The sequence below is a fragment of the Sceloporus occidentalis genome, unplaced genomic scaffold, assembly GCF_023333645.1.
Source record: "Sceloporus occidentalis isolate IW3139 unplaced genomic scaffold, rSceOcc1.0.p SCAF_5, whole genome shotgun sequence".
Classification (NCBI taxonomy): Eukaryota; Metazoa; Chordata; class Lepidosauria; order Squamata; family Phrynosomatidae; genus Sceloporus; species Sceloporus occidentalis.
The window spans coordinates 37,470,634-37,485,714 of record NW_028316985.1 but is presented as its reverse complement, the minus strand read 5'-3'; the positions used below and the strand labels follow the sequence as shown (position 1 = coordinate 37,485,714).

General features: G+C 44.8%; 1 protein-coding gene across 2 annotated transcripts in view; it reads right to left on the bottom strand.

The window, feature by feature from the left end:
- The window catches only part of TEF (TEF transcription factor, PAR bZIP family member), a 50,995-nt gene that overhangs the window by 17,492 nt on the left and 18,422 nt on the right, over positions 1–15,081 (bottom strand). The window contains exons 1-2 of one of the 2 annotated variants that reach the window (XM_089523706.1): positions 8,522–8,793; positions 2,063–2,392 (exon numbers count right to left, since the gene is read on the bottom strand). In XM_089523706.1, the coding sequence (XP_089379832.1) occupies positions 2,063–2,392; positions 8,522–8,663 (472 nt within the window). In that variant the 5' untranslated portion in view covers positions 8,664–8,793. Of the gene's footprint in view, positions 1–2,062; positions 2,393–8,521; positions 8,794–15,081 lie in introns of those variants that run through there. The other variant, XM_089523707.1, reaches the window with a different exon arrangement.

The window sequence follows — 15,081 nt, the reverse complement described above, 5'->3', positions numbered from 1 at the left end:
CTAAGTGGAATAGCTTACAACTCATTCAAATTCATTGAAAAGTTAGAAATGAGATACTGTTATCAACAGCAGATATTTGAAAAAACAGATATGCAAGGAAACACAGGTGTCAGCAAGTTAAGTGATGGCAGTAAGGCAAGAAGGACCAGTCACTTTCAACTTATCCTTTTGATGAGGATGATACTAGTTGGATTAGGTACATGGATTAGCATTTTCTGCTGCACCAACTCCATGTGTCTGCTTTAGTGAAATGACATACATGACACTTAGGCCCACCACTCTACCAATGCAGGATATCTATACTTGCTAAATAACATATCTGTTTAAGTATGGCTGCTATTTTCTAGTATGCTAGACCTTGATTGTACATAGAAAGCCCGTAACATGAACAAAAGGTACTTTTTCTCTGAAGATGCCAGCCACAGATGCTGGAGAAAGAAAGAAACTCTTCTAGAACATGGTCCAGCACAAGGCAGGATCAAGTAGCAGTATGATTTCTAGATTCACAGAAGTTGTCTATGTCTGCTTTATCTCTGAACACAGTTTAGTAAAACTGGAGAAGATTTGGACTTTGATCGCTGTGTGAACTTATTTTTAAGCATAGGTTCATACAATGCAATTACAGCAAGGAGGGCCATTACTAATTTTCCTTCATGAGAAGGCAACTAAAACTCACTCCCATTGTGAAAAGTCATGAGTACTATTATTTCCAGTATCATGTAGCCTTTGTGGCAGATGCGGTATGCTAAGTTCTTATAGAAACCTCAGGATGCCAACATCTGTTGACAGCACTTCCTGTTCTTATCACAGCTCAGGAAAGCAATTTGAATAACAAAACATATATTATGAGTTGGTGTTATCTGTGTGCTAAGGAGGTCCAGAGAAAGTACAAGGGATTAATAAATAATAGGACTACCAGGGACCAGGCCTATGACCATATTGCTATAATAGGAGAAATATGCTGATAAATGCCTTCAGGAATATTATGAGACACTAGCATCTCATAAGAACTGGGAGTCAATATACTGTAAGTTCAGAAAGAGGGAAGGGGGGGACTGTGGGACTGTGCGGATCGCCTCTGAAGGGGCAGCCTGCAGCTGCCTCCATCTTGCCCAGATCAGGGTCACAACAACCACACACCACATCCCCATTCTGGCCTTTCCAGTATGCAAAAAGGAGCCGCAAAAAGCAGCTCCTTTTTTGCGCCCTGGAAAAGGTGTGATAGCTGCAGTGCTGTGGCTTTAAGGCGCTCTTCTGGCGCTGCGTCGTGTAAACACAGTGCCAGAGGAATGCCGTGACACCAGACGCCATGTAGAGCATCACATCGCAATGGGAGCAGAGTTGAGGCAGGCATTGTATGGACGCTATGCCCCGACTCTGCCCCCAGGCTGGCCTTAATGGCCGGTTGGCACAGCCCCTATGCCTCTCTCAGAAATTCTTTAAGAAAGAAGGAAAAGAAGATTAACCAAGGGGCAAAACAGATCATCCCTTTGCGCTGACTTCCAAGAGGCTTGGGAATGTGATGTTTACACGCCGCATGCTTCCAAGCCGCCCGGAAGCCATGTGACCATTTACATGGGGGCACCTTCATTACACTTCAGAGGTACAACGTTTACCTGCTGCAGGTCACTGAAGTGTCATGAAGCCAGCTTCCAGGCACAGCGTAGGCGGAAAAGACAGCTTTTTTTCTGCCTCAAAAAGAAGCAGCTATTTGCCACTCCTTTTTTGGGTGGCTTCAAGGTGGACTGCAGGTACAGCATGTGGTTGTTATGTCTGGTAACTGAAGGTACTCTTTTTTGTATGCCCCTCAATGAGGGTATAGGAGCTTTAAAATATTTGAAATAAATTTTAGAACTGTGTATAAGACAGCAGTTTTATTTAGCTTTCTTTCAGCTACATCAAATATATACACATTAGATCATTTTTGTAAGAAAGATTTAGATTAGCTGGAATTGAAAGGCAGACAAAAATAAAATCTGACAGCTGATTCTGCAACTATTTCTAACATACCCTAAGCAATTTTGTAAGATGTGCCGCTTTCCCAATTTAGTACCAAACATACCTGAACTTGTGGTAGTTTCTGATGGTTGGAAAACCACTGTGGAAGATGATGGGGATGGTGTGGCGGTGGCAGCAGAAGCACTGGCAGGTTCCTTTCCTTCTAGTTCAGCCACAGGCAGGAGCGGATTCTGATTCAGATCCAGGTGATTAGGACTGGAAGGAATTCCATTCTCCAACAGGAACTCATCCAAATCCATGTACTCCAAATGGAAAGACTCCCCATCATAAGGAATAGTTTTGTCCCAGATGGGAGGCATAAGGGAGGCAGACACTGCCATTGTACTAGCTGCTGCTGCTTCATCTTCCTCAAGTTTTTCCTTCTTCTCTTTATCTAGAAAAGAAGCAGAATATCTTTAATCTTTGAAGAATTATTATTAATAGTGATTTTTCAATTAGGGCTGGTTCACACACGTCTATTACTCAGCTGCTAAACGGTATCACATGGTCAAATTTTCAGGCAGAGCACAGCAAACTAGGTGAAACAAAACAGTTTTGAGACGGAACAGGGGATAGAGGGCACTGACGGTAAACTCTACCACTTCTGTTTTGCAGTTCCTAGAAAGGGGAATATACAACTATAGTGATACAAAATAACCTTGATTAATCAAAGTTAACGTGTAAATCAATTGTTTTAAAAGCTATTAGAATTTTCTTTACAAACAAATCTGTGGCCAATTCACATATATAAAGCACAAAAACTCTGGGAATAAATGATGAAACAGTCCTTTCTATTTCAATATGTAACTTTTAAGCACATGAAAGGATAAAATTACAATTGCATGTCTATTCAGAAGCGAGTGCCACTCTAAGGAAAGTGGACAGTAAGGGGCTGTTCAGACAGGCCCTAAAATGGCCTTTCCAGGGCACAAAAAGAAGCTGCAAAAAGCAGCTCCTTTTTGCACCCTGGAAAAGATGCAACAGCTGCATTGCTGTGGCTTGGTGGTGCTCCTTTGGCACTGTGTCATATGGATGCAGCACCAGAGGAGCACCATGATGCTGTGCACTGTCTGGACGCAGGGTTGCCATAATTTGCTACTGCCAAACTGAGACAAAACATAGAAAAAATGTAGGACAAAATGTAGGGTAAAATGTAGGGCAAGATTTTCCTGGAAATGTAGGACATTCAAGAAAAATGGAGGACACAACCAACTAGAAACTAAAAACATTAATTATTTTAAAAAAGGCAGACAACAGTAGAATTCAAAGATATCGAGATCGTACCTGTGAAACTATGCATCTGAGGAAGTGGGCTTTAGTCTAGGAAAGCTCATGCTGCCAACTAGATGCTGTGGCAGTGGCGGCCCCACGGGGCTCCGCTGCCGCCGGAGGAGGCCTTGCCATGGCGGTCTCCTATTCTTGGGTCTAGTCAGCTGGCCAGGCGCCTCGCGGCTCTTGAGACATCAAAGAAGACCATTGCCACGGCAGTGGCCTTCTCTGGGGCCTAGAAGACGGCCAGCCCCCTCACAGCTCTCGGGCCACTGGAGAAGGCTGTTGCTGAGGCAGCTGCCTTTTCTGGGGACCTAGCCAACTGGCCAGGCCCCTCACAGCTCCTGAGCCACCGGAGAAGGCCGTTGTCACGGCAGTGTCCTTCTGTGAGGGTATAGCCAGCCGGCCAGGCCCCTCCCGGCTCCAGAGTGGCCAGAGAAGGTTGTTGCCGTGGAAGTGGCCTTCTCTGGGGACCTAGCCAGCCGGCCAGGCCCCTCGCGGCTCTTGAGCCGCCGGAGAAGGTTGTTGCCCTGGTGGCAGCCTTCTCCAGGGGCCTAGCCAGCCGGCCAGGCCCCTCGCAGCTTTGGAGCCGCTGGAGAAGGCCACTGCCGTGGCAGCAGCCTTCTCTGGGGCCTAGCCAGCCAGCCGGGCCCCTCATGGCTTTTGAGCCACAGGAGAAAGCTAGCCAGCTAGGGCTCCTGCCACCGCAGCAAAAGCACAGCAAATGGCAGCGCTGAGGCCCCAATCTTCCCCCACCACAGCCCAGCTCCTCCTCCTCTGGGCCACTGCCAGGACAGTTAAACTGGTCTCAAACTGGATTATTTCTGCAGTGTGTTCTGGGCCTGATTTCAGCAAATATTCATTGCTGATCTTTTGTTTCTCAGATCACAGAGTGGAAACTTGTATTAATTCAAACCACTGGGAAGGAGGAGAGATAATTAATCAATTATCCCGGGAGAGAGCTCTGGGAGAAAAACGGCTTGTGGGGGGGCTCAGAAACAGCTGCGTTCCCTCCAATGACAGCTGAGATTCAGCAAAGTTCTGGGGGGAGGAGGGCATAGCGCTTGCCGTCTCCTTCTTCCTCCCAGGGGCCTTTGCTGAATCTGAGCTGCCCCTCCAAGGACAGCTGAGATTCAGCAAAGGTCCAGGAGAAGGAGGGGAAACTGGTGCTTGCCCACTGACCCTCCTCCCTGAACCCTTCCCGGCAGGGAAAGGGCGGAGGGAGAATCCGGGCCCCCGGCACACAGCCCTGCCCCTGGCACGCGGACCTGAAAAGGTTCACCATCACTGCTATAAGCCATATTAGTTGCTTAAGCTGGAAAGCAAGAAAAAATGGCCTCACTTTCAGGACTGCTAGTCTTCCTAAATTCCTTAAAGGCACCAGATCCTGTCTTAACTAGGAAGCAAAGCAGGGTTAGCCCTGGTTAATACTTGGATGGAATGTAAAATGAGAATTCTAGGTAACTCACTAAGCCTGGAAAATACTGATGTTATTTAATTTTTTATATTATTAGATATACAAGTATACCAAGGAATACCAGGTGCAGTAGGCTATATTTTAGAGCAAGACGATGGCAAGCTACCTCTGATTATTCCTTGCCTAAGATAACCCTATGAAATTCATGGGGTTACTATAAGTCGTCGACAGGCAATTTGAAGGAACACAGACACAGAAAACTTGCAGTATTCCAGCTATTCTGAACTCTCTTACAGAGACAGAGGCTGTCAAAGATGGGGAATGGGGGTGGGGAAGGGGCTTGGGTAACAAAACAAAACTCTTCTACAAAACAAAACAAAACAAAACAAAAAGTTTGGTGATTTAAGATGAGTAATTAAATGTACAAAACTGGAGAAAGATTAACAGATACTGTGGTCCAAAACACACTGCAGTATTAATCCAGCTTGAGACTGCTTTAACGGCCCTGGCTCAGTGCTAGGAAATCCTGGGAACTGTAGTTCTGTGAGACATTTAGCCTTCTATGTCATAGATCTCTGGTGCCACAATAAAATACAATTCCCAGAATTCCCTAGCACTGAGCCAGGGCAGTTAAATCGGTCTCAAACTGGATTATTTCTGCAGTGTGTTCTGGACCTGATTTTAGCAAATATTCATTGCTGATCTTTTGTTTCTCAGATCACAGAGTGGAAACTTGTATTAATTCAAACCACAGGGAAGGAAGGGAGATAATTAATCAAGCTTTCAGCCCTTTCCAGCAGATATAATCAAAACAGGTAGCATTGCAGGACGCATCCACAGGTGAGATCCAAAGATATTTACATCCACATCCATTTTGGAATGCAGATGGAGAAATCTCTATCAGTCTACCTACACCCTGAAGCCAGCGTGGTGCAGTGGTTTTTGAGTGTTGGGTTACAACTCTGGAGAACAGGGTTTGGTTCCTGGCTCAACCATAAAACCCACTGGGAGACCTTGGGCGAGTCACATACTCTCAGCCTCAGAGGGAGTCAATGTCAAACCATCTCTGAACAAACCTTGCCAAGAAAACCCCAAGATAAGGCCACCCGAAGTTGGAAACAACTTGCACACAACACAAACTTACACACATACCATCCGTAGCTGAACCATTTCCAACCTCATGGTATATTTATCAAGAGTACCTCCATCTTGGATTTCTTAAGTACCAAAAGCAGCCACAAACAAGTGTACGTGAAACACATTATCTCACTTTTTTTTTTTGCAGTACCGGTTAATATCTTGTAAGAGCCAGTGCGCTATAGTGGTTTGAGTGTTGGACTAGGCCACTGAGAGAGCAAGGTTTGAATCCCAGTTTGGCCATGGAAACCCACTGGGTGATCTTGGGAAAGTCACACTCTCTCAGCCTCAAGAAAAGGCAATGCCAAAACCCCTCTGAGGAAACTTGCCAAGAAAACACCACAGTAAGGTTGACATAAGTCAAAAATGACTTGAAGGCATACAACAACAACAAACTCTAGCTATGTGAAATCGAAGGCTTCGGGTCAGAATGCACAGGGAAGCCACTGAAATCACAAACACCTAGAAAGCTTCAACAAGAAAGAAGAAACCCTGAAAGTAAATGAAGTTTGGCTACCAGTCCTGAAAAACACCAAAATCAAGACCCAGCAAGTGCAAATGACAACCACCCAGGGTTACAGGGGTTTCCCAGCAGACAGTGAGTCACTAATTAAACAGACACCCCGAGGCTTTGCCATTCAGCAATTCACCAACACAGAGATTACCATGTAAATCACTTCCTCTCAACCAAGGGTCACGCAGTGTGTGTGTGTGTGTATATATATATATATATATATATGCGCCCCACATACCTCCATGCCAGCATGCTCTGAAGATGCCAGTCACAGACGCAGATGAAATGTCAGGAATAAGCTCTTCCAGAAAGCGGCCTTATAGCCCGAAAAAGCCACCAAAAACTCTAGCTAACTCTCAGACACACATCCTTATGTAGAGCCACTTCCCACCACATGGTAGTATTTCTCAAGAGTACCTCCATCCTGGATTTCTCAAGTACCAAGGGCAGCCACAAACAAGTACACTTGAAACACGGTCTCTCTCTTTTTTGGCAGTACAGCTTTTAATTCCTTCCACAACAACAGTCCTGGAAATGACTCCCGCCCCACGAATCCCCCTCAGTTGTCTCAGGGGAGAGGAAAAACGACATGCCCTTTTCACTTCTGGTTTGGCAGCTGCAGCTGGACTCTCTGGAAACGGAGGTTAAAATCTTGCCCTGGCACCGCAGTACGGACCCTGCGACTCCCTCCGCTCTCCCTGGTGCGCATTCACTCCAGAACACACTGCAGAAATAACCCAGTTTGAGACTGCTTTTATTGCCCTGGCTCAGTGCTAGGGAATCCTGGGAGTTGTTGTTTATTGTGGCACCAGAGCTCTCCTTGACAGAGAAGGCTGAATGTCTCATGAAACTACAGATCCCAGAATGCTCTAGTATTGAGCCAGGGCAGTTAAAGCGCTCTCAAACTGGGTTATTTCTGCAATGTGGATGCAGCTTATATGAACTCGTGCCACACCAGGGACGTAGCCAGGATTTTAGGAAGGGGAGGGTCCAGACTAAGTGCCACCATTATAATGGGGCTTGAGTGTGGTGGCGCAGCAGCACACATCATTCATTTTTCTAATGGAAGGGGGGTCCAGACCCCAAGATCCCCCCCCCCTTGGCTATGTCCCTGGCCACACTGCCCAGACTCACTTCACAGGAACACAGGGAGTGACCTTTTCATTTAAGCACCTATAAGCCAGAGTGGTGTAGTAGTTTGGGTGTTGGCCGATGGCTCTGGAGACCAGGGTTCGAATCCTGGCCTGGCAACAGAAAGCCACTGAGTGACCTTGGGCAAGTCACACTCTCTCAGCCTCTGAGGAAGGCAATGGCAAACCCCCTCTGAAGAAACTTCCCAAGAAAAGCCCCGTGAGTTGCAAAGGACTTGAAGGCCCACAACAACAAATTAATGCTGACCCTTTGCAATAGGCAGCGCAAGCGATCCCTTGTTTCGGAAGATCGTTGGTGATGCTGTGTTTTTTAACAGGCGTTTCTAAACGTTCTTGTCTAGCAATGTGGCTACTAAGGACTCAAAGACACACAACAGGGACAACAAAGGTCCAAAACACACTGCAGGAACAATCCACTTTGAGACTGCTTTCACTGCCCTGGCTCAGCGCTAGGGAATCCTGGGCGACGGTAGTCTTGTGAGAGATTTAGCCTTCTCTTCCAGAGAGAGAGAGAGAGCTCTGGTGCCACAGCAAACTACAATTCCCAGGATCCCCCAGCACTGAGCCAGGGCAGTGAAAGCGGTTTCAAAGTGGGTTATTTCTGCAGTGTGTTGTTGGACCTGGCTTCCCCGCTGACAGCCACCTATTCTAACATTGTAACAATTTAATTCTGTTTTCATGTCTCACTTTTCTATGTTCTAACTGTATTGCTTTTAATACTGTGAGGCCGCTCTGAGTCCCAGTTCTGGGGAAAGCGCGGGATAATGAGATCTTCTTGAGAGATCTTGTGGCGCCTTTGAGACTCAGCGAAAGGAAGAAGTTGGCGGCATGAGCTTTCCAGGCCTTCAGCCTCAATGCCTCTGAGGAAGTGGGCTGGAGCCTAGGAAGCCCATGATGCCCATTCTTCCTTTCGTCCCAAAGGCGCCACAAGACCTCTCTGCAAACAAGAACAAGAAGAAGAGGCACGAAGGACAAGAAGGGACGCGATCGAAGGCGGGCAAAATGGAGGCCTCCCTCCCTCCCTCCCTCCCTCACCGGTGGTCCGGGCCTCCCGAGGCGGGTTTTCCATCAGCTTCTTCAGCACCAAGGGGAAGGCGCCCGACAGGCCCCGCTCTTGCTGCGCGGCGGCGGCGGCCGTCGCCGTCGGTTCCTGAGGAGGCGCGGTGCGGCCGGACATGCTACTCGCCGTCAAGGGTCCGAGGGCCTGAGGCGGAGCGGGAAAAGGTCGAAGCAGCAGCCGGGGGAGGACTAGGATAACGACAATAATATCATCAATACAAATCAACTAACGACGACTGCGCATGCGCCACTTCGCGCGGCCTCTCCTTCCAAGGTCTCTTATTATTCGTCCGCTTCAACGTCTCCGGCTCGCGCACCCTTTTCCCTGAGACGCCATTGGTTGAGGCGGCGAGGCCCTCCTCCTGGAGGCGGGGCCAGCGGAGCCGTTTTAAAGAGCACGAGCGCCCCACACGGACGCGGCGCGTGAGGGGCTCATTAGCATCCCGGCTCCGCCCACTCAAAAGCATCGGCTAATTTACGGAAGCTCCTCCCATTCACGCTCGCTTAAAACTCACTCACTCCTTCGCGCGTGCGCCCTCGTGCGTCTGAGCCTCGCATAGCCTAACATCCGTTCAGGGCTGCCTCCCGACGATTGCGCATGCGCCATTTTCGCACGGCCTCGCCCTCCAAGACATTTTTATTATTCATCTACTTCTACGTCCCCGCGACGCGATTGGTTGAGGCCTTCCCCTGGGAGGCGGGGCCAGTGGAACCATTTTAAAGAGCACGAGCGCCCCAACGGACGCTGCGCGTGAGGGCCTTATTAGCATCCCAGCTCAAAAGCATCAGCCTTACAGAAACTCCTCCCGTTTACACTCGCTCGCTCCTTCGCGCATGCGCTCTCGCTGCTCTGAGCCTCACAAAAAGCCTGGCAGCTGTTATGCCTCTGAAGGTGTCGAAGTGGCCAATAGGAAGAGAGAGGCGCAGCCCTCGATGAACGAGCGAAGGAAATGGAAGGAGTTCTCTCAGGACGCGAAATGGGCGACGCCCTCAGGGGCCCCATCCTGGCTGCTGCTGTTGGAAATGTTGTTGTTATTCAAGTGTCCTCAAAGGAGGACAAAGCACCACAAAAATGTACATTTAACCACAATGTAAGACCTGACGCAATAAAATGCTACAAAAAACACATACAAAGGAACATATAAGTATAAATTCATGCTTCTTAGCCATGCTCAAAATGGAGGACATTGTGGAATTCTTCTTGACAGAATGTTGAACTGGAGGATGTTCCCTGGGAAAGGGGAATCTCTGGTCACCCTGAGCTAAAAACTCTAATACAAATGTAAATTAATGCTTCTTAGCCATGCTCAAAATTGAAGACAATGTGGAATTCCTTCTGACAGAAGGTTGAAATGGAGGACGTGCCCTGGGAAAGGAGGACCAAGTCTGGTCACCTCATTGTTGCTGTTAACTGCCCTCCCAGGTCAACATCTGCTCATGGCATCCCTGTGGTTGAGACACTTCCAAGCCCCTATGTCCTCCATTGCTCTCCTTTTGCTATGTGCTTCTAAGTCATTTTTGACTTATGGCAATCTTAAGGCAAAACCTATGAGACAGTTTTAACAGTCACATATAACATGCTGGACTCAGATTGACAGAACTAGAAAGTACTTTCAGTCAGATAACAGTTTGAAGCCAGGCAGATTTTCAATTGTAGCAAATTCCTTATCTTTACCATCTTCCTTTCCTTTCAGAAGTACTCATATTTTTATTTTATTTCCTTTTTTCCTTCCTCTTGATTTAATGCAAACCTAAAGTGAAAACCCTATGGAGTTTTCTTGGCAAGATGTGTTCAAAGTTTGCCATGGCCAGTCCCCTGAAGCTGAGAGAGTGTGACTTGCCCAAAGTCACCCAGTGGGTTTTTATGCTGGAGCAGGAATTGAACCCTGATCTCCAGAGTCGTAGTGCAATACTCAAACCACTACATCAAGCTTGCTCTCAGTCTAGGTACTAGTAGATCCATGCCTGTGACCTATCTGATTGAGTCTATCCATCTGGTATGCAATCTTCCCCTCTTTCTACTTCTCTTTACCTCTCCTAGCATTATTGGCCAAAGCAGGTCATGCTCAGTTTAGCCATTTTGGATTTCAGGGAGAGTTCAGGTTTGATCTATTCAAGGAGACATTGGTTTGTCTTTTTGGCTGTCCATGGTATCCTCACCACTCTTCTCCAGCACCACATCTCAAATGAATTGATTTTCTTCTTACCCACTTTCTTCCATCTGTGCATGGCGATGGGAAATACGATGGTTTCATCGATTCTAACTTTAGCGCTCAGTTGTATATCTTTACTGTTTAGGATCTTAATCTGGTTCTTTCATGGTTGCCTTCCCCATTCCTAGTCTTCTTATTTCTTGACTACAGTTTTCATTCTGATCAATGTTTGATCCAAGATACGAGATATCTTTAACTATTTCAATTTCTTGATTATCTAGGCTGAGTGTATCTAGATCCTCCGTTGTCATTATTTTTGTTTTCTTTATGTTCAGCAGGAAGCCTGCCTTTGCACTTTCTTCCTTTATATTTCTTAGTAATTGTTTCAAATCTATGATGCATTTCGCTAGTAGTATGGTGTCATCCACATATCTAAGATTGTTGATGTTCCTTCCTCCTATTTTTATTCCTCCTTTTTCTGAGTCTAAACTTGCTTGCAAATGTACACACACTTCAGGAGTACTCATGTTCTGCAAAAATCCAATTATTACTTCCACTTAGCATAGACCTATTGATCTATGGCAGGTTTATAAATCACCACTTTGTCCCGTTGATTGTTGTTGGGTGCCTTCAAGTCGCTTCCAACTTATGGTGACCATAAGGCAACACTACCATGGGGTTGGCAAGATTTGTTCAGAGGAAGCTTGCTCTTTTTTTTTCACTTTTGTATATTTTTAATTTTATTATTTTAAATTGTAAGCCACTTTGACTCTCATTTTGGGGAAAAGGTGGGATATAATTAATAATAATAATAATAATAATAATAATACATTTTCCATTGCCTTCCTCTGAGGTGGAGAGAGTGTGGCTTGCCCAAGGTGGGTTTCATGGCTGAGTGGGAATTAAAATCTGGTCTCCAGAGTCCAAACCATGCTGGCTCTTGTGGATTAGATAGGTCTAATATAACTGACACTAGCAACTGGATTGAACAATATATCTGCTGGTGTAAATACAGTGAGTCTTCTTAACTCCTTAAAAAGAAACAAATTTATTATAGCCTGAAATTTGGTGGACAGTAGCTCACTTCCTCAGGTGCACAGATGTTATCCATGCGGACAATTCAGTTTCACCATATCTATACACCACACCTTTTTGCTCATTAAGGAGAAAGGGGCCTCGTGCCTAACAAAGCATATGCTTTTTCTGTAATTCGGTCCTCAAAACAAGCAAGGAGACAAATCCTGAATGAGAGGAAGACTACTGAAATAAACAAGTAATAGTATTGAAGTCAAGCTCCGACATGTGCAGGTGTTATATTAGTATCACATGGCCATGTACAATCTGAGTCAGATCACTGATAAGATCTACAAGTCTACAAGTCCTAAAAGCAGAATGTTTCTCTCTAAACAAAGATGCTGGCCCAAATCCAATAGCTAGTCCCAACTAGAATAGACATATTGAATCAATCGCTGAAAGGCAAATCCACACACTGATTTAGTGGGTCCACTCTAGTTGGAACTAGCAAATGACTATAGTTCCTTGTAAAAGATTAAGCAGAGCCTCTTCAATAACAATAGTAGTATTATGATGGTCATAACCCAATGAGCTCTAACAAACTCATTTGATGTTTTCCAGCAATCAATAAACATTCTCTTCACTTCACTGGATGACCTTGGGCAAGTCACACACTCTCAGCCCAGAAAAAACCATGATAGGTTTGCATTAGAGTCACCATAAGTCAGAAACAACTTGAAGGCACACAACAACAACATTACTTTGAAACTTTAAAAGTACCTTTAAAAGCAGCCCCTTAGAATCCTCAATTCCCAATAGGTTTGCAAACAATGTTCCCCACCTTTGAACATCTAAACAAAACAAACTATAAATTTAATAGAGCATAATTTGTATCATAAATAAAGCAGCTCAGTAGAACCAATATAGAAAGACAGCGTGGTATAGTGGTTTGGGTGTTGGACTACGACTCTGGAGACCAGGGTTCGCTTCCTGGCTTGGCCATCAAATACACTTGGTGATCTTGGGGAAGTCACACTCTCTCAGCCTCAGGGGAAGACAATGGCAAGCCTCCTTTGAACAAATCTTGCCATGAAAACCCCATGACAGGATTGCCTTAGGGTTGCCATAAGTTGTAAATGACTTATTTATTTTATTTTATTTATACTTGAAGGCACACAACAACAAATCAATATATTAGCATGTTCCCAAATGAGATAAATACGTAATTGACCTTGTGAACCCCGCTGAAGGTTCATGATAACTAAAAGAAGCAGCTCTATGAACAGAAAAGTAGGGAAAAAGCCTACTCCCATGACTTACTAGTTTAACCTTACTACAGAATTCTCAGTTACACATTTTTCCATAGAATAAGTCACACAGCTAACCAATTTCTTTTGATCTAGTAAGATACCCCACATTTTCACCTTCTGACCCATCCAGTGGTGGCTAGTGGCTCTCATGTCACTCTGGATTTTAATCCACGCCTTCTCCTAAATAATTTCAGCACCTTGAGCACCTCCTTTAAAGCTAGTCAAAACTAGACTTGATTCACCACCCCACAGACACTGGGTCCCATCCCTCTACAGAAATTCCTCCTTGAATATGTATACAGTACCACTTGTCTTTCTTCAAATCTTTTCTTACATACCCTATTTCCTGTGTCAAGGCAGGCCTTACCATTAAACACAGTCACCTTGGACAACAGAACTGGGGGGCAAGAAGCGGCAGTGAGGACTGAATGCTATGACAACTGTCATGGAAGATGTTATCCTCTTGCCAGTATTAAAGTAAGATTCAGTAGATTAAGAACTTCCTGATGGTAAGAACTGTTTGACAGTGAAACATGTTTTTAAGCAGAGGCTGGATGGCCATCTCTCACGAGTGCTATGATTATGTATTACTGCATGGCAGAGGTTTGGATTGGATAACCCTTGTTTTTGTTGTTAATTGCCCTCAAATCAATTTCGACCGATGGTAACCCTGTGGATGTGACATCTCCAAGACTCTCCACTGCTCTGCTTAGTTGCTGCAAATTCATACCCATGACCTCCTTAATAGAGTCCATCCATCTAGCACACAGCCTTTCTCTCTTTCTACCTCCCTCTACCTTTCTCAACATTTTTTTTTTATTAAGTCCTCTCTTCTCATTATATGTCCAAAATACAACAGTCTATGTTTTGTCATCATGGCTTCCAGGAAGACTTCTGGCTTGATCTGCTCTAAGACCCATTTGTTTGTCTTTTTTGGCTTCCCATGGGATCCTCAACACTCTTCTCCAACACCACAAATCAAATTAATTTATTTTCTTTTATTATTTGTCTTCTTGGTTCTTAACTGTCCAGCTGTCACATCCATACATGGTAAAGGGGAATAAAATTGCTTGTATCAGTCTAACTTTTGTGCTCAGTTGTATGTCTTTGCATGTTATGATCTTTTCTAGTTCTTTCATAGCCATTCTCCCCATTCTTAATCTTCTTCTAATTGTCTGGCTGCATTCTATGTTCCTGTCATTTTATGATCCCAGGTATGAGAGTTCTTTTACTATTTCTATTTCCTCCTTGTCTAGGTAGTCTTTCCCAGATCTATGATTCTATCCAGCTGGCTTCTGTACAGAAAATGGGACCTGCAAGAAGACCCGCTTGCCCTTCACTTGAGGCAGCAAAATGTCTTGAAGGTGACCTTTGTCATTCTCAATTGTAGTGACTACATTTTTGCATTTTCAACATCCATTGCTAAGTTACTTGTATCTCTACAAGTAGAGATTTCTATAAAGCTCCTTGGGGACAGGATGTGGTCTCTTTTCATCTACGATAAACAGTAAGGTACCATGTAGATTGATGGTGCTGTGTATTTAATAAACCCTTAACATCTTAATTCACAAAATGTTCTGTTGCAGGAAAACCAAATACTGTACTACAAAATAATAAACTCTTTCTATGGGGTACTGATAGAATCAAGTGTGCTGATGGGCAGGAGTCACAAAATTGCCCTCAAAATCAAAGCAATCCTGACAGATAGCCATCCAGCTTCTGTTTGAAAACATCCAAACAAGAGACCACCACTCTTCAAGGCAGCATGTTCAACTGATAGCTCTTATTGTCAGGAAGTTCTTCCTAATGTTCCAAATTTGTCTTATTGTCAGGAAGTGCTTCCTAATGTTTTAGTTTTCCTTTTTTTTTTTTTTTTTTAATTAATTTTTACAGTTTTTATAAAGACAAAACAAAACACAACATAACACAACACAACACCACATAACATAACATAATACAAATTGACTTGACATAAAAACAGAATACATAGTCTCTCTTGACTCTTACAGTAAAAAAAAACATGCAACATAAATCTTGCTTCCGGCTATCTGGTTTGACA